Below are 18,800 nucleotides of genomic sequence, written 5' to 3' on the forward strand. Positions count from 1 at the left end.
TCCAGAACTGTAAGATAACAGATTTTTATTGTTTTAAGTCACTAAGAACATGGCAATTTTTGGAGGGCAAAAATGGGAAACTAACACAAACTATTTGAAAAGTACACATATTTTACCGATGAATGTTATTTCTATAAATTTACCAAGGCAGTGATTGAAAAAACCACATTGTACATACATGAATATTCACCAAAGCATCAAACAGGAAAATGGTAAAAAGTATAAATGTTTAAGAGGAAATCATTTAAAGAAACTACAGTACATTCATGTAAAAGAATAGAATTTAACTATTAAAAATTATACAGGCCTATATATATACTGGATGAAAAGATGTCCAACAGAGTATGGTCATAAAATTTTAAGATCCTATTTTGGTCTTAAAATGTTTTTATCTACTTTTTATAGTATATGCCTCTGATACATCATGTAATTTCACTCATAAATATTTCCATATATATCTTAAAAGACTCCGCCCAAAAACATGATGCTATTTTTTATACCCATAAAATCAACAATTTCTTCTCAATACTATGAAATAACCAATCTGTGCTCAATATCCGACACAGAAATTTTTTTTTACGTTTTGCTCAAATCAAGATCCAACTAAGATTCATACATTGGAACTGGTTCGTATGCCTCTGTTTCTAAAAACAAAAATTTTTTTTACTGTTTATTCATTTTTTGAGAGAGAGAGAGAGAGAGAGAGAGACAGACAGGGTGTGAGTAGGGGAGGGGCACAGAGAGAGAGGGAGACACAGAATCTGAAGCAGGCTCCAGGCTCTGAGCTGCCAGCACAGAGCCCGACAATGGGCTCAACTCACAAACCCTGAGATCATGAACTGAGCCAAAGTTGGAGGCTTAACCGACCGAGCCACCCAGGCGCCCTGGTTCACGTGCTTCTTAAGCCTCTTTTAAATTACAGGTTCTTGCTCCCTCCTCCACTTTTCTTCCTTAATTTGTTGAAGGACACAAACAAGCCTTTTATCATGTAGTTTCCTAATTTTTGTATCATTTACCATGCTCCCTTGCCTCCTATATTTTCTCAATACTGGCACTTAATAAGTATTAATCAGATTCACATTTGATTATCTGACCAAAAAAACTTTGTAGGTGGTGTTGCATTCTCCATCAAAAGATACCAAACATCCTGGCAGGAGGGGAGGAGGGGGCTGTATCCGTAGATAAAATAATTTTCAGTGTATTAAGTATTTATGAACAATCTTTGGTTTTAGAAAATTGAATTTAATTAAGATTTTTCAACTTGCATATATTTAACAAGTAGAAAGTATCATATCTTATTTACCTCTATGTTGAGAAATGGCAGAAATGTTATCACAGGAGAATATTTTACTCATTTCCTTAATATTTAGCTTACCTCACCCCGAAAGCCATAGGTAGAAATACTAGCTAAATCCTCAAAGGACTGCAGTTTACTTGTAGTGAACCTCTCACACACAATATCCAGATCTTCTTTCTAGAAGATACCAAAAAATAAGTAAATAATTATGTTACTCATTTTTCCAAATCTTGAATTTCCCTTTTCTTGACTGAATCCAAGAAGCAACCCCTCTTAGGAGAAGAGTTTTAAAATGAGCGGTAACTTTGTCACTTGGCATCCAGAGTGCTACACTGTCCCAGGGTCCCTTCTCATTCACTGGTTACATTTCTCATTTGCATTCGGGGTTCCTTCTCGCCTCTGACAGCGGAGTAACCCAGGACTCCATCCTTGGACCTCTCTGCTGTCTACACTCATTCTCTTGATGAGTTCTCCCAGTCTCATGGATTTTAAAAAAATCATGATTATGAGAAAACTTTATTAAAAATCTACAGAACATTTAATTACAGTAAAATACACATAACAAAAGTTGCCATTTTAACAATATTTTTTTGAGAGAGAGAGAGGGAGAGAGGGAGGGAGAGAGAGAGAGAGAGAGAGAGAGAGAGAACATGCACATGGGAGGAGCAGAGAGAGGATCTCAAGCAGGCTCCATGCTGTCAGCACAGAGCCTGACACGGGGCTCAAACCCATGATCCCTGAGATCTTGACCTGAACTGAAACCAAGGGCTGGACGCTTAACGACTGAGCCACCCAGGTGCCCATTTTAACCATTCTTAAAAAAATTTTGGGGGCGCCTGGGTGGCTTGGTCGGTTAAGCGTCCGACTTCGGCTCAGGTCATGATCTCACGGTCCGTGAGTTCGAGCCCCGCGTTGGGCTCTGTGCTGACAGCTCAGAGCCTGCAGCCTGTTTCAGATTCTGTGTCTCCCTCTCTCTCTGCCCCTCCCGTGTTCATGCTCTGTCTCTCTCTGTCTCAAAAATAAATAAGCGTTAAAAAATAAATAAATAAATAAATAAATAAATAAATAAATAAATAAATAAATTTTTGTAATTGTTTTTATTTATTTTTGATTGGGGGAGGGAGGGAGGGCAGAGAGAGAGGGAGACAGAATCCAAAGCTGGCTCCAGGCTCTGAGCTGTCAGTGCAGAGCAGACGTGGGGCTTGAACTCACAAACCATGACCCGAGCCGAAGTCGGAAAACCGACTGAGCCAGTCAGGCGCCCCGGCCGTTTTAACCATTTTTACGTGTACAGTTCTGTGGCCTTGAGTACATTCGCACTGTTGTGCAACTACCCTCCATCCTCCCAAACTAAAACTCTATCCCCGCTAAACACTTCCTCTCCACCCACCCCTCCCAAGTCCCAGGCAACCACCATTCTACTGTCTATGAATGGGACTACTCTAGGAACCTCCTACAAGAGGAATCTTACAACATCTGTCCTTTTGTGACTGGCTTATTTCACTTGACATGTCGTCAAGGTTCATGCATGTTGCAGCACGTGTCTGAATTTCAATCCTTCGTAAGGCTGAATGATATTCCATTATATGTACACACCACATTTTTAAATCCACTCATCTGTGGATACTTGGGTAGCTCCTACCTTTGGGCTACTGTGAATGCGCTATGAACATGGGGTTACAAATCTCTTCAAGACCTTGCTTTCAATTCTTTGGAGTATATACCCACAAATTCTATTGAATCATATGGTAAGTCTGTTTAATTTTTTTCAGGGATCACCATACTATTTTCCACAGTGGCTACACTATGTTACATTCCCACCAGCAAATGCACAAGAGTTCTAATTTCTCTATATCCTTTATAACACTTGTTATTTTATCTTATCGTTTTTATAATAGCCATCCTAATGGGTGTCAAATGGTATGTTATTACTGCTTTTATTTGTATTTCTCTAATGGCTTGGGGCATTCAGCACCTTTTCATGGGAGACTCATAGTTTTTAATACCATCAAACTGCAATACACTACATTTTCATCTCCAGCTGTTAAACCTCTACTCTACCCTCCAGACCCACACACTTATTCAACTAAGAGCCATCTTAAGTTTAACATGCTCCCAAACGAATTTGTGATCTTCCCCAAAATGTTTCTTCCATAGGCTTTCCCATCAGTAAATAGCAACTCTTTTTTCCATTTGCACAGGCCAAAACCTTGAAATCATTCTTTTCTTTTTTTTTAAGGTTTTATTTGTATTTATTTCAGGGGTTGCAGAGACAGAGAGAGAGCAAGTCCCAAGCAGGCTCCATGCTGTCAGCACAGAGTCTGATGTGAGACTCAAACCCACGAACTACGAGCTGAAGTCAAGAGCTGGGCACTTAACCGACTGGGCCACCCAGGTGCCCCAGACCCTGAACCTTGGCTTCTCTTTCTCTTATACCATACATCGGCAAATTCTGAGAGCTCTGTCTTCATAATCAATGCGGAATCTCACTGCAACCAAATTGGTCCAAGGCACGGTCACCACTCTCCTGGACTGCTCCGAAAGCCCTCTCACTGCCTCTGTCCTGTCCTGCTACTGTCTATCTTCCATATTCTAGACAAATGGGTTCTTACAAAACTCCAAACCATGTCACCTCTTTGCTCAAAACCATTTGATAGTATCCCACCTTGATCAGAGTAAAAGCCAAAGATGTTACAATGGCCCACAAGGTCCTACGTGATCAGCCTTTTTATCTTTCAGATCTCATCTCCTGTCATTCTTTTTTTTTTAAGTTTTTTTAATGTGTATTTATTTTTGAAAGAGACAGAAACAGAGTGCAATCAGGGGAGGGGCAAAGAGAGAGGGAGACACAGAATCCGAAGCAGGCTCCAGGCTCCAAACTGTCAGCACAGAGCCCGACGCGGGGCTCAAACTCACGAACCGCGAGATCATGACCCGAGCCCAAGTCGGTCGCTTAACTGACTGAGCCACCCAAGTGCCCCTCATTTCCTGTTATTCTTCAACTCCCTCGCCCTGTCAGAGACACACGGGCCTCCTTGCTGGTGCTTAAACAAGTCCAGCATGCTTCCATTTTGTGGTCTTTGCATGTTCTCTCTGCCTCAGACATTCATCCTTTAAATAGCTTCATGACTCTCTCCTGGACCATTTTCCTGAATAAGTGTCCAGCTTGGAATAGGCACTCAAAATATATTTATCATGGGTATTGAAAATCTCAGTTAAAAATCTCATCTGCAAAGTTGAGTTTCCCCAACAAGGAAAGGCTCTGCCCCTTCCTGCAGATGGACCCCACAAAGCACGCGCACAGCCCCCTCCTCTGAGGTTTTTACCTACCCGGATCCCAGTGCCATTGTCTTGGATCTGAATCAACTTGAGGCCTCCCTCTTTAACAACCACTTGGATGCTGGTGGCTTTTGCATCTAAGCTGGCAAATCAAACAGAAAAAAAAAGTTATTATTCTGCCCTACTCTAATGCACCTATTTTAATCAGACAAGGTATGAGAACAAATTCCAGATAAACGCCAGACTGTCTGAGTGATGTGTTTTTCCTTTGTTTTACAGGCTCCATGACTACACTGTAAAGAGTTTACACGCTGTGTGAGAGAGGGAGAAGAGAGAGAAGGGGCAGGGGGCAAGCATCATTTCCATTAGGACATGCAGCACCATTTCTGGTCCTCTGGGAAAGAAAGTGAAGTTAAAAGTAGGATCCACATGCCTGTTTACCACATGCCTGTTTCTTACCTTCTTCTCAACTAATTTTGCCACTTATCTCTTCCACTTTATTCAGCCTTGGATTCCCGAGGGCCCCTAATTAAATGTCATTAAAAAAAATCTATATAGGGACGCCTGGGTGGCTCAGTCGGTTAAGCGGCCAACTTTGGCTCAGGTCATGATCTCGCAGTTTGTGAGTTCGAGGCCCGCATCAGGCTCTGTGCTGACAGCTCGGAGCCTGGAGCCTATTTCACATTCTGTGTTTCCCCCTCTCTCTACCCCTCTCCTGCTCACACTCTGTGTCTGTCTCTCAATAATAAATAAATGTTAAAGAAAAAAATATGTATATGTGTTTTTATGCTAATACCCTTTTAAGAAAATACATTTTGTTGGGGAAAAGAAAAAAAAATGGCAATACAGAAAGTTCTCTGGGAAGCCAGTAAATCTTTGGTGCTTCCAAAGCGTAGCCAACAATCACAAAAAGCGCCAGCGACAGAAAAGGAATTCAGTCCGCGGCTGCACGAGAAAGAAGGGTAATCTCGCACAGAAAATTCTTTTTTCAAAAATAATAAGTTACTTAAATATCAAAGACCTTTCTCAGGAGCGCCTGAATTGACGTGGTTATTAGCCATCTCGACTTCCATATTAAAAAAGAGCACGACTGGGCTCCAAACAAAAGCCCTGCTCACAGGACTGATTATCAACCACTTAGCTAATATATTGGGTTTGGTTGTGCAGTATTGTGGCCTTCGGATAAGAGGCCCACGTCGTTCCATCAGTGAATATTCCAACACTGCAGAGACAAAAGGCGGCGTCACGTTAGGTGGAAGGAGAAAGTTGCCAGCCTCCCTGCTCCATCTTTTGTCTGCCTCCCAGCTCTGTCCCTTTCCCTCCTTTCTGCACGGTTTTTAGTCCCACGACCCCGAACGGCTGTCTTCCGTTTTCCTAATAAATCCCCTCACAAACCTACCGTTCTTTGCAGGCTCATTTTGTTCCTTTACTGTACGGATCTTATTAACATCAATTGATTTCAACACGCAGGTCACGTTTAGGTACCCCACGAGCGAGCCTTTTTGGAAGTTTATAGTTTACCCCCACCTTTCCTTCCAGGTTTCTAACTTCTTCCTTCCACAATGCGAAGGAAATTCCGAAACGTCAGAATCCTCGGGATACCCCGTTAACACCAGGTTGTCTTTGATGTGCTCCCCCACGGAGAGGTAAAGGGGAGGAAAACACTAAGTTGGGTCACTAACTCGGCAGTAGGGATATCACAAGTTAAACCCAGGCAGTGTCCATCGGCCTGTCCGAAAACCTCGACAATTTATTTGGAATAAAATTCAAAATGAACTGCACCCTGGACTGATTATTTTTGGAGCAAACATTACACGCATAACACGGTACTCTCTGGAGCATGAAGCGGGCTCCCCCTTCTGAAAATGTTTATGCATTTAAAATCTTGCACCTTCTGTATATAGAATATAAAAAGTCTTTCCCTCAACTAAAGGCGCCATTAAAATACTATGTCGCCGCCGCTCGCGCCCCCAACAGCTCTACAGAAGTCTCGCGAGAGCTCTCAAGAACTCGCGGTACCCGGGAATTGAGGAGCAGGACACCCAGACCTCGGGCGCTGTGGGCGTGCGCCGTGCACGCCTCCGCCCACCGCAGGGAGGCGGGTCCGCGCCATCCCGAAGAACGGCCCGTTGAGTCGTAGCTTATAAGGAAGCCCGGCTCCACTCCCTCCCTACCAGTTCTCAATCATCTCCTTGATGGCGTTGGCCGGCCGCTGGATGACTTCCCCTGCCGCGATGCGGTTCACCACTGTTTCGTCCAGCCGCCGAATAACCCCCGCTACGAGCGACATTTTGGCGCCAGAGGAGCCCAAGACACGTCGAGATGCTCACCGGAAGTACCTTCGGCCAATCACCTCAGGGCTCCGTGCTGACGTCTTTCCATCAACTCTGTCTACGCTGCCCTGCCAGACCTTCCCGCAGCAGCGGCTTCGGAGCGAGGGAGCCGTTGATTGGGCAGCTGGGATGCCAGTCAAATTTCTTAAGTCCCCCGGTGCCCGGCTCACTTGGTCCCTCCCTAGCGCCCTTCAGGCCACTGGCTAGAAGGGTATGCGCCTGCGCGCTGTCCACTCTCCCATTGGCTCATTCCTGGGCTAGGGAATACGAAATCTCCAGCCAATAGGAGTGCAGGTGCCGGAGCCGGAGGTTGGTGTCCCCCTGCTGGGGTGATCTGGCGCAGAACGGAGGAGGTGCTTGCTCCTGCTCCCGCTCCTCCCCTCTCCTTGCGGCCTCCCGGAGGTCGACCCTCTTCTTGCGGCCTGCAGTAGGATGTTTATGACGCCTAAGAGGAGCAAAATGGAAGTCGACGAGTCTCGGGTTTTCCGGGCCGAGTGGACCCAGCGTTACTTGGTGGTGGAGCCTCCGGAGGGCGAAGGGGCCCTGTGCCTGGTCTGTCGCCGCCTCGTCGTAGCCACCCGCGAACGCGATGTCAGGCGCCACTACGAGGCCGAGCACGACTACTACGAGCGGTATGTGGCGGAGGGCGAGCGCGCGGCCCTGGTGGAGCGTCTGCAGCAGGGCGACTTGCCCGTGGTCACCCCGCTCACTCCCGAGGAGAGAGCCGCCCGTGCAGGCCTCGGGCTCGCCCGCCTCTTGGCCTTGAAGGGTCGCGGCTGGGGTGAGGGGGACTTTGTGTACCAGTGCATGGAGGTGATGCTGAGGGATGTGCTGCCCGAACACGTAAGCGCTCTGGATGGCGTTGATTTATCGCCAGAGGTCACGCGGCAGAGGGTCCTCAACATTAACAAGAATCTACGCAGTCAGCTTTTTAACCGAGCCAAGGACTTTAAAGCCTATTCCCTTGCCTTGGACGACCAGGCCTTTGTGGCCTATGAGAACTACCTCCTGGTCTTTGTCCGTGGCGTGGGCCAGGACTTGGAGGTACAAGAAGAGCTTCTGACCATCATCAACCTGACTCGTCACTTCAGTGTTGGGGCCCTTATGGCGGCAATCCTCGAGGCCCTGCAGACGGCAGGGCTTAGCTTGCAGCGAATGGTTGGACTCACCACGACCCACACGCTGAGGATGATTGGTGAGAACTCAGGACTAGTGTCATACATGAGAGAAAAGGCTGTAAGCCCCAACTGTTGGAATGTTATCCATTATTCAGGATTTCTGCACTTGGAACTGTTGAGCTCCTACGATGTAGACGTTAACCAGATTATAAATACTATATCTGAATGGATAGTTTTGATTAAGACCAGAGGCGTTAGGCGCCCCGAATTTCAGGCTCTCCTCACTGAATCTGAATCAGAGCATGGCGAAAGGGTTAACGGACGGTGTCTGAACAATTGGCTTAGAAGAGGGAAAACTTTAAAACTGATATTTTCCCTGAGAAAAGAGATAGAAGCCTTCCTGGTTTCGATAGGGGCCACAACGGTCCATTTCACAGACAAGCAGTGGCTTTGTGACTTTGGCTTCTTGGTGGATATCATGGACCATCTTCGAGAACTCAGTGAACTGTTGAGAGTTAGTAAAGTCTTTGCTGCCGCTGCCTTTGACCATATCTGTACCTTTGAAGTTAAGCTGAGTTTACTGCAGAGACACATTGAAGAAAAAAACCTAACACACTTTGCGGCCTTCAGAGAAGTTGTCGATGAGCTTAAACAGCATCTTAAAGAAGAACAAAAAATATTTGATCCCGATAGGTATCAAGTGGTGATCTGTCGCCTGCAAAAAGAATTTGAGAGACATTTCAAGGACCTCCGGTTCATTAAAAAGGACTTGGAACTTTTTGCGAATCCTTTTAATTTTAAGCCTGAATATGCACCTATTTCAGTAAGAGTGGAGCTAACCAAACTTCAGGCAAATACTAACCTTTGGAATGAATACAGAGTCAAAGACCTAGGGCAGTTCTATGCTGGCTTGTCTGCCGAATCTTACCCAATTATCAAAGGGGTTGCCTGTAAGGTGGCATCCTTGTTTGATAGTAATGAAATCTGCGAAAAGGCTTTTTCGTATTTGACTCGAAACCAACACACTTTGAGCCAACCCTTGACAGATGAGCATCTCCACGCCCTGTTTAGGATTGCCACAACTGAAATAGAGCCGCATTGGGATGACCTTGTGAGAGGAAGAAATGAACCCAACCCATAGGCCTTGGTAGTACGACACTGAGACGCTCAGAGTCTGATTCTAAAAGCAAACCTTTGCCTGATTTTTCAAGTTAACTAATTTGGATTGTGGCAAAGCACCAAGTTTATTCATCCAAATTGATCACGATTCAGATTCTTCTGACAGAGGTGTTTTTGTTTTTGTTTTTGTTTTTTTCATCTCAAGAGGCAGCATGGGACTGACACATGCAAACACCTTTTTTAAAATTTAATTTAATGACAATGTCATTGTCTTTTACTTTTATGATACGATTGTTTCTAAAGAAATTCAGTACTGATAATGCGAGTTGAATTAGAAGTCTGTTTTTCTGGTGTTTTGAAGAAGTTTTAGCTCTTCTTTTGAACAAAGTGTTAAAATTTTGATGCATATGATCTGAAGTTATCAACCCCATAAATGTATGTTTGAGCCAGTTTGCAGAAACTCACATAGCAAGTTAAGAAGTTTCTGAAAAGGAAGAGCGTACATACAGTGGAGGTATTTTGTCTAACTATCAAAGTGTTTGTTTGAGACTATTTTTTTTTAAACATTTTTCTGAGTCCTAAGTAAATATTGACAGATTTCCTCCTCAACTCCCCCTCCTTCCCCCGCAACCAGGCCTAGCAATGATTAGAGGGGAATAATCAAAATTTTAGTCAGAGGAGTAAGAATTATGTTTCAATTGCTGGTTTAGGAGGCTTCCTGCATTTTGGAGATCAGACTAACCAATTATTGGGGATTTCCCCTGAATTTTTCACACTTGGGTGCTGTTTTGTCAGCTTGCCTATTAAAGGACTACGGTAAGTATAGAATCTTAATGGTTGCCCGTTAGTAGTTCTTTATTCTACTCCAGATAGAAGTTTGGCCCTGTCAAAAAAGGATGAGAGAATAAGATTTTTGCCCTCCAGGATCAGGAGGTGGGAGGTATTTTAGCTTATTATGCATGGGTGTTGACTGCTTCATAAAGAAACCCTGTTAAAAGGAAACCCTTTAGTTTAAAGTGGTAAAGATCTCAGACCGTGTTAGCTGCTGGAAGTGGATTTATTATAGAATTTAAAACTGTCCCACTCGTTCTGTATTTAAGATAGTGCACAAGTAGAAATATTTAACTTTCAAGAAGCAGCTTTATTAACAGATTGTGGCAATTCCATATTTCTAGTGAGACATCTGCTTTGTGCTAAAACAGTTATTTTCAAACCTACGTTAACCGTGGAAAGAAAATCTTACAGTAAAGCCAAATATACAAAACGATTTAAAGGCAGGACCCAGCTTAGAGGTCCTCTCAAGTACAGTTTGCAAACTTGTGCTAAAGTCCTGTCTTAACCTTTGTAACACATTCTGTGGTCACTAATCCAGCAAATTCATCGAACCAGATACAACCAAGAATTTAGAAGGAATTGATGCCTGAGCAATCAAAATCGATGCCATAAAAGCCCAGGAACCAAGATTGTGTCACTGGTTCTCAACCAGAAGCAGTAACCCCTCTTTCCAGGGGTTGTTGGAAAGCGTAGGGGACTTTTTTGGTTCTCAGACTCCCTGGGAGGGCTCTGCTGGCATTCCGCCTGCCCCCACAGTGCACAGGACAGCCAGGCACAATGGAGAATTATCCTTTGCAAAGTGCCAGTAGACAGCCCCCCCCCCCCCATTGTAGATTATTTTGTTTTGAGGGACAGGGCAAATTACCGGTAGAAGCAGAATGAAAGGGCAAATCTGGCACACCGATGATATTTGATAGGAACTAATTCCAACATCCCAGGTTTGGCTGGTAAAGTGCGGTAAAGGCCTTCAGAGGCTCTGGTAGCTCGCAATAGCATTTACGTGTCAGTGATTTATACTGAACCAGATCAAAGGACTCTATTCTGTTTAATTAGAGCAGAAAAGCAAGTATTTATAAGCTAGTAATCAAGAATGGTCAAGTTGAGATTTTAGTTAACAGGGAATAAGCTTAAAATATCTGGAAAAACAGCAGTTAAAAAAAAAAAAAAACAAAAAACCAGCGCCCCCCCCCCCCCAAAAAAAAAAATCTACCGGTAATTTCCCACTAGTTTATAGAATTCTCTTTCACGGCAAGTGCTTTATTGAAAAAAAAATGTTTGGAGGACCTGCTTCTGCTTTCCTACCCTGGTTCCTCAAATATTGAAGTCTTGTACATTTTGTGAAGTTCCATTATATATTTTTGCTTAAGGTAATAAAACTAGTTTGCATCATGTAGGTACTGAGTCGGGGGTGGGGAGATATAAACTAAGGATTTAAAATTGACCCTAAATAGTAGAGAATTTGCTATAAACTAGTCTTGTTTGTAAAAAAGAAAAAAGTGTGTATATTACTGTTTCCTGTATTAAGTAATTCTGTAACTGCATGGCAGTCTTTAAAAAAAAATTTTTTTTTTTTTTTTTACAAAATAGTCGTTACTGGTCCTGTTGTATCAGTGAATATAGTTAAAATAAGTACTATTTTTTAAAAGCCCTATGTCCCTATATATCTCCCATTCCTCCTAGTTTTCTTAAAAGAAGTGTCTGTATTCCCGGTCTCCTGTAGTGCCACTCAAACTGCTCTAGCCAGCCAGATCCTTGTCAACATTCTTGCCTTCTCTCACACCACTGACCACTTTTCCTTGAAGTCCTGGTTTACTTTTGCTTCGGGGGCAGATACCATCAGCAGGTATGCTTTCTCAGTCTCCTTCGTGGGTACTCTTTCCCGTCCATGTTTGTGTTCTTGTGATGTTAAAACTTGGTTTCAGAACTACCGTTTTGTACCTCCCCTTAGCTGCTGTCATCTCTGTTCGCGGCTTCAGTTACCGTTTATGTGCAAATGATTCCTAAATTCCTATCTCCTTTCCAGGCCTTTCCTAATCCATATATCAAATGCTAACTTAAGTCTGCTCTGCCGTCTCATGGACACCGTGGCATGTCATTGATCTTGCCCCCAAACCTGCTCCTTTTATGTTCCCTCTTTCAGTAGATGGCGCGGCTGCTATCAGTCGTCATAGCCCAAGCCCAAACCTGACCTGCCCGTGACTCTTCATCCGTCGCATCCACTCACGGGAACCTTGGTGTTAAGTTGACTGTCTCTAAAGTTTTTCTCCCTTCTCCAGTTCAGGCCATCAGCCTACCTTAATACAGCAACAGCATCCTCGTCAAGTCTCTTTTTCTCTGGTTTCGATCCCTTTTTATGCTGCAGCCAGATCATTCCAAAAGACATAGTTGGTCAAATCTCTCCACTGCTTTCCCCATTATGTAGGATAACATACGACTGATATTCGTCTTTGAGGTCTCAGTTTAAGTACCACTTGCTCTAGGAAGCCTTCGTAGATGCCCTCTAGACTAAGAGCCTTCGTAGATGCCCTCTAGACTAGGTGCCCCCACTGGACACTCCCTAAATACCCTTTTCTCCTATTCATACACTTAGCACACTTTGTTGCTACTTATTGATCACTGCTAGACTGTAAGCTTTACCAGGGCAGGGACTGTGCCTTGCTAGCTGTTCTATATGTAGTGCTTAGCACAATGCCTGGCATTCCAATAAATGTTTGGATGAATAAATACGTGTGTAGTGTTTTATGATCTTTGAAGCCCTTTTGCAGTCTCATTTGACCTTCACCGAGGTCCTCCTGCCTTAGCCCGCTTCTTGGGTAATTGTTATTCACGTATTACAAATTAAATGAAACTAAGTTCTTTGTGACTACAGAGCTGTATTCCCAGAATTTAGCTCCGTGCTTGGCATGCGGCTCAAATATTTACTATGTGAGTGTTGTTGAGGAAACAATCTTACATTGCAGTTTGCCCTAGGAAACAAGAAGTGAGGCCAGGTTTCAGACGCAGGTATACTCACATAAATCTATGGAATATTGAGTCTTTACCTCCTTTATTTAGAAGTATTACTAGTTTACTGTTTTTAGTGTTCAAAGGTAGACTTCAAAGGAACCTAGATGAAAAATACTGGGCAACCGTTTAGTGAACTAAAACAATACTTGGGTAATTAAAAAGTTTTACTCGGCATCAGAAGAAGATAATGCTGCTTAAAATATCCTTTTTCCTTTTATAATGTGTCAATCCTAGAAGAAAATGACATACTATTTACTTGCTACTTTCCTTTACAGATGATTTCTGGCTCTTCTGGGATTTAAAAGTAAGTAAATTTAATAAAATTTTAGAGGAATGACTATTTCTGGTCACTAAATATCCAGTTCTCTTGCTTTCTTGCCTGCAGAATGTCCTCATCACTTCTCCAAGGGAGGTGACCTAAGAGGGACATCTAGTCAAGGTGTACTTAGATTTACTCTTTTTCTTTGCTTTCTTGCTCATGTGCCTCTGAACTTAATTTCTGGGTAACTGGGGCTTTTGGGATTCGTGGAAGAACTATAACCATGGCCTGTTTCCTTGAGTCATTTTAATTTAAGGGATTAACCAGTGTTCACTTAGTTGGACTTTCAGTCTGTGGCACATTAACTCATCCAGAGGCCTTAACGGTAGGTGTGATGGTCATCCGGTGATCCGTGCTGCAAAACTGGGTTTTCATGGGCTTCTTTAATCTTCTGGATTAAACAGTTTCTCGTTTTTATCTTTTTGTAATTGAGCAGTAGCCTCATCCTACCCACTAAGTACTTCAACTTGTGAACTCTACCCCTTTCATTTCTGCTTGCAATTTGATGAATTCTGAGTTCATCTCTTTCTTGTACATTTTGTCAAATGCAGCCAACAACAACCATAAAACATTTTGTTTTCTTTCTTTTTCCCCCCCTTTAATAAAGAAAGAGTCTGTGCCTTCCATGCTTTCCCAAGAGACAATTTGACCACTCCACAACATGAATTGCCCCTACGTAAGTTATTTCTCCCATCCTCCAGTAGCAATTTCCTGAATGCCTCCCAACGAAGCCACGTGTAGTACGTTAAGGTTTTTAAAAAATGGAGCCACTTTCTGTATCAGGATGGGTAAGGTTGTCCTACGGTAACGACCACAGAATCTCAATGCCTCACGTAACTTTTTTTCTTGCAACTTGTCTAGGGACTTTGCTCTAGGTCAGGGGTCAACAAACTACAGCCCACAGGCAAAATCCGTCCTGTTGGCCTGCTGCTGTAAATAAAGTTTTACTGGAAGACAGCCTTGCCCATTTACCTATGTCTGTGGCTGCTTTTGCTCTACCATGGCAGAATTGAATAGCTGTGACAAAGTGCATAGTCCACTGAGCCTAAAATATTTACTGTGTGACCCCACAGAAAACGCTCACTGATCCCTGCTCTGAGTCTCTGAGACTCAGGTTGACCAGGCAGATACCATCTAGGGTGTGGCTGTTCATTTTGGGAAATGAGAAGAATACAGCAAATCACTTACAGGCCCTTAAAGCACTTTCATTGACCAAAACAAATCCCATGGCCACACCAAAGTTCGAGGAATAGTGTTAAGTCTTCCACGTGCCTCAAAGGAAAACCAGAAATACTTGGAAGACAACACTAGATTAACACATGGTTATGTCTCCATTTATATAATTTATTTAGAAATCTTTTTTAGTGAGGTAAAACATTCAGTAAAGTGTGTAAATGTTGAGTGTATGCCTCAGTGGATTTTTATATACACCCTTGAACCCATCACCCAGATCAAGATAGTGAACATTTCTAGCACCCCAACAAATGCCCTTGTGTCCCTCCCGCACACAGATAAACACTACTCTGACCTTGATCATCATAGATTACTTTTGTCTTTTTAAAGCTTCATGTAAATGTAACAATTACATGTACTCTTGTGTCTTTTGTTCAGTACTGTGTGACTCATCCATGTTGCATGTAGCAGCATTTTTTACTTACGTGCAGTATTCCATTGTACGACTACCGCAATTTAAAATTCCATTCTACTGTTGATGGAAATTTTGGTTGTTTCCAGTTTGTGGTTATTATGAATAAAGTCACTATAAACATTTTCGTATCTGTCTTTCAGTGATCGTGTGCACCCATTTCTCTTGGTATATTATTCCCTGCTTCCATACTTATCTGTAATTACGCGTATAGCAACCAGAGTGATCCCTACTGTAAAATATAAATCAGACCATGCCATTCCTCTGCTCGAAATCCTCCAATGGCTTAGTATTATAATTACAGTAAAATCCAAGGTCTTTATCACAGTCTACAAAGCTTTGCATGATCTGCCCCCACACGTACCCTTTTGCTTTCTACCCTGTTTTCCGTCATATCCTCAATCCCTTTACCTTTCTCCAGTCACTCTGCTCTGTACTGGACACTGCCTTTTGAGTTGGGGAATCCAGATACATGATTCGACCCTGTCCTTAAAGTGGCTGTGATCTACATGGATAATTTTAACAAGCCATAACTCTGGTGTGTGTCAACCAATTACTACTTCTGTAGGGAGTAAGAGGCAAATTTGCCCTATGATTAAACTGTTAGTGTAAAATAATTCACAATTATAAAAGTGTAAAATAAGTTACAATCCCTGTAAGGGATTTAGAGAGTAAGATTAAAATGTAAAAGTTCCCCGATAAGGTTAAGAAATGTGTACTTCTACTGATTATGAATGAGAGTTCACCAACTTGACTACTCTTCTATTTTACTATTTACATGTTCACTTCCATGAGGCATAGGAGGGAGCTGGGGGTGGAGGAGGTGAGAAGACGCTGGAATAAATAAAGAAGTGCTGATACGAAGCACAGTCCACAATCCACAATCGCACAGTCATGGCAAAGGGCCTCCTACGCATGGTACCATTATTGGTACATTATGGATTATTATAAAATAACAAAATCGACTTAAGGTCTTTCCACATATTTTTACTTTATTGATACGTAGTTGAAGTACAATAAACTGCACAGTTTAAAGTATAAAACGTGATTGGTTTTGACATAAATGCATAAAAGTCCCCGCAATCAAGATAATGAACACTTCATCACCCCACAAAGTTTGCGGGTTTTGACTACTGGGGAGGGAAATACACTCCAATTTAAGTGGGGATGGGGGAAAAGAACTTTTTGAAAGAATATGAGCTTCTCTCAGAACCCTTTATTGTTGACTTGCCTCTCTGCACTTTCTTACCACTTTTGCCAGCCAGGATCTGTACATCTTCCTGGCTATTTCACCACCCCACTCCAGGGCCACCGGCCACGGACCCAGTCTCCTGATACGTCAATTCAACATTCCGGGGCACGAACCGTGGCAGTGCTGTCTGGTGGTCTTTTCCCTGAGGCCAGGTGCATATACCTGGAGTGGAGTGATGGCTACGAAGGGAAGGGTCCCCTACCGTATTTGGTGGGGCTTTCTGATTGTAAGAGACCAACTTGTGTTAGCTTAAAGGGAAACAAATAAGGGTATCATTGTAAGTATATGAGTATCTCATGGAAACCAAGTAGGGGAATTAAATTCAGCTGTCATTCAACAATCACTTAACGAAAGCCTCCTTTTTTTTTTTTTTTAATGTTTATTTATATTTGAGAGAGAGAAAAGAGGCAGAGTACAAGCAGGGGAGGGGCAGAGAGAGAGAGACGGAGACAGAATTGAAGTTCTGAGCTGTCAACGGAGCCCAACGTAGGGCTCGAACCTATGAACTGTGAGATCATGCCCTGAGCCGAAGTCAGACGCTCAACTGACTGAGCCACCCAGGTGCCCCCCCCCCTTTTTTTTTTGGATTTTCTTAGGAAATTTTCCATTAAATTAAGGTTTTCAAATTTATTATGTGGCTCAGAACATTTTTCTTTTGTCTCCTCTGTACCTCTGGTTATATTTCCTGTCTCATTCCAAATGTTTGGGCTTTCTCTTTCTCTTAATTAGCCTCACTACGGATTTTTATTTTTTTGTCCTTTTCAATTAATTTGCTCCTGTGTTACATCGGTGCGTATTTCAGTGCTATTATTTTCTAACGTATTGTTTTCTGCTTTTATTTTCTTTAACTCATTCTTCCTATGTTTGTATTCTCTTCTTCCCCTTGATTATTTTTTCCATGCCCTTGAATTGAATATTTTTAAACTTGGTTTAATAACTAACCTACCTTCATTGTACATCAAACCTATTATCAACATAGAGTAAATTTCTAAGGCCTCTATTTATGGCTTTTGTTGACTCAAATTCTCATTTGACTGGCTGATGTGGATGCTATCGCACCGCTGAGATACCTCCTTTAGCACTGGGGTTCTTATTTCCTCTCTAAAAACCAGGAACATTTTCACATAATTACAACGCTATTGTCACACTGAGTTAATTATTTGACAAAAACTAATGCCTAGTTCACATCCAGTTCTCCCCAGTTGTCCTAAAGATGGACTTTTTACAAACAGTTTCTTCAAATCAGGATCCAAGCAAAGTCCACACACTGTATGTGGTTGTTGCATCTTGTAAATTTCATTTAATCCAGAGAAGTCCCTCTGCATGCTTCCCATTTCCTCCTGCCATTATCTTGTTGAATAAGCCAGGCCTGCTGCTGTGTGGACTGTCCCCCGTGCCACATTGATCTGTTTTCTTCCTTGTACTGTTCCAGTTGTTCCTCTATCCCCCATATTTTGTGGGGTCTTGCAGTTCATGCTAGAGGCTTGATTTGATTCAGGTTGGACTGTTGTAGCTAGAATACTGAAAATATGGTAATGTGAGCTTCCTGCTGCCTCACAGCAGGACTTGGTCTACACATGCCTCCCTCCCTCCCTTCCTCCCTCTCTTTCTTCCTCCCTCTCTTTCTTTCTTTCTTTCTTTCTTTCTTTCTTTCTTTCTTTCTTTCCTTCTTTCTCTCTCTCTCTTTCTTTCTTTCTTTCTTTCCTTCTTTCTTTCTTCCTATGTTTATTTTGAGAGAGAGAGTGCATGCATGCGAACAGGGGAGGGGCAGAGGGAGAGAGAAAGAAGGAGAGAGAAAATCTTAAGCAGACTCCACTCTCAGCACAGAGCCTGATGTGGGGTTTGATCCCATGACTTGGGCTGAAATCAAGCGTTGGACACTCAACAGACTGAGCCACCCAGGTGTCCCTGGCCTGCCCATTTTTAGTAATGGTAGGATTGGTCAGTGGTTTCAAGGGTCGAAGCCTCATCCTGCCTCTGTCAGATCCTCTCCCAGTGTTTTACCTGATAGCTTGGGTCCACTGGTCATTGTCTCCCGGATCCATCTTTCATTAGGACTTATAACAATAATATAGTTGCCTTTTTAACTCTATCCCTTTTTCTACACTTATGAGCTGAATTCTTCTGTAAAGTAGAACGTTTCCTTAATAATGAGGACTATTTAGTTACCTTGAAATATAGTTACATGCCAAAGAGTCACAGACAAGATCTGCAAGGGTAGGAATTTACTTTGTTTTACTGATGAAATCTCCAGTACTGACTTCAGTGCCTGGCCCTGAACTAGTGGCCCTGCACTAAATACTTGCTGAAGGGACAACAAATGCATAATTCTTCCTCCTTAATTGCTAATTCTCAGAGTTAGAAGTTGGTGTCTCCGTTTCATTTGGTTTTGGTTTTTTACTTGCAGACTTCTTGCATTTTAATCAAAACTTTTATTTGTAAACTTGAAGACTTCATTGTTTCAGTTTGCAGTTATTTTCATGCTCATGATGCCTCATCTTTGACTGTTGGCAGCTTCTTCAAGTGGGTTCCTGTGTCCTTTGCCACAATCCCATTGGTCTTTGATAGCTGCCATGCCTTTCTGTGTAAGATGCTCCA

General features: G+C 42.7%; 2 protein-coding genes across 7 annotated transcripts in view; one reads left to right on the forward strand and one right to left on the reverse strand.

Moving 5' to 3' along the window:
* The window catches only part of MLH1 (mutL homolog 1), a 49,044-nt gene extending 42,007 nt beyond the window's left edge, over positions 1–7,037 (reverse strand). For 4 of the 6 annotated variants that reach the window (XR_001431388.3, XR_001431387.3, XR_008298086.1 and 1 more), the window contains exons 1-3: positions 6,751–6,900; positions 4,628–4,718; positions 1,376–1,474 (exon numbers count right to left, since the gene is read on the reverse strand). Coding sequence is in view for 1 of the 6 variants with exons in the window: in XM_015080803.3 (XP_014936289.2) it covers positions 1,376–1,474; positions 4,628–4,718; positions 6,751–6,866 (306 nt within the window). In the remaining 5 variants the exon portion in view is untranslated. Of the gene's footprint in view, positions 1–1,375; positions 1,475–4,627; positions 4,719–6,750 lie in introns of all 6 variants that reach the window. The other 2 variants (XM_027040630.2, XM_015080803.3) reach the window with 2 other exon arrangements.
* Positions 7,038–7,200: 163 nt separating this feature from the next.
* On the forward strand, positions 7,201–15,075 carry EPM2AIP1 (EPM2A interacting protein 1). The gene is made up of 2 exons (XM_053221710.1): positions 7,201–13,290; positions 13,913–15,075. Exon 1 carries the CDS (start codon positions 7,342–7,344, stop codon positions 9,166–9,168), a length of 1,827 nt encoding a protein of 608 aa, XP_053077685.1. The 5' UTR covers positions 7,201–7,341; the 3' UTR covers positions 9,169–13,290; positions 13,913–15,075.
* Positions 15,076–18,800: the final 3,725 nt, after the last annotated feature.

Source organism: Acinonyx jubatus, chromosome C2 (assembly GCF_027475565.1).
Source record: "Acinonyx jubatus isolate Ajub_Pintada_27869175 chromosome C2, VMU_Ajub_asm_v1.0, whole genome shotgun sequence".
In the NCBI taxonomy this organism is placed as follows: domain Eukaryota; kingdom Metazoa; phylum Chordata; class Mammalia; order Carnivora; family Felidae; genus Acinonyx; species Acinonyx jubatus.

Coding starts and splice junctions, on each gene's coding strand:
- EPM2AIP1 (XM_053221710.1), top strand. CDS start 7,342: ATGTTTATGACGCCTAAGAGGAGCAAAATGGAAGTCGACGAGTCTCGG.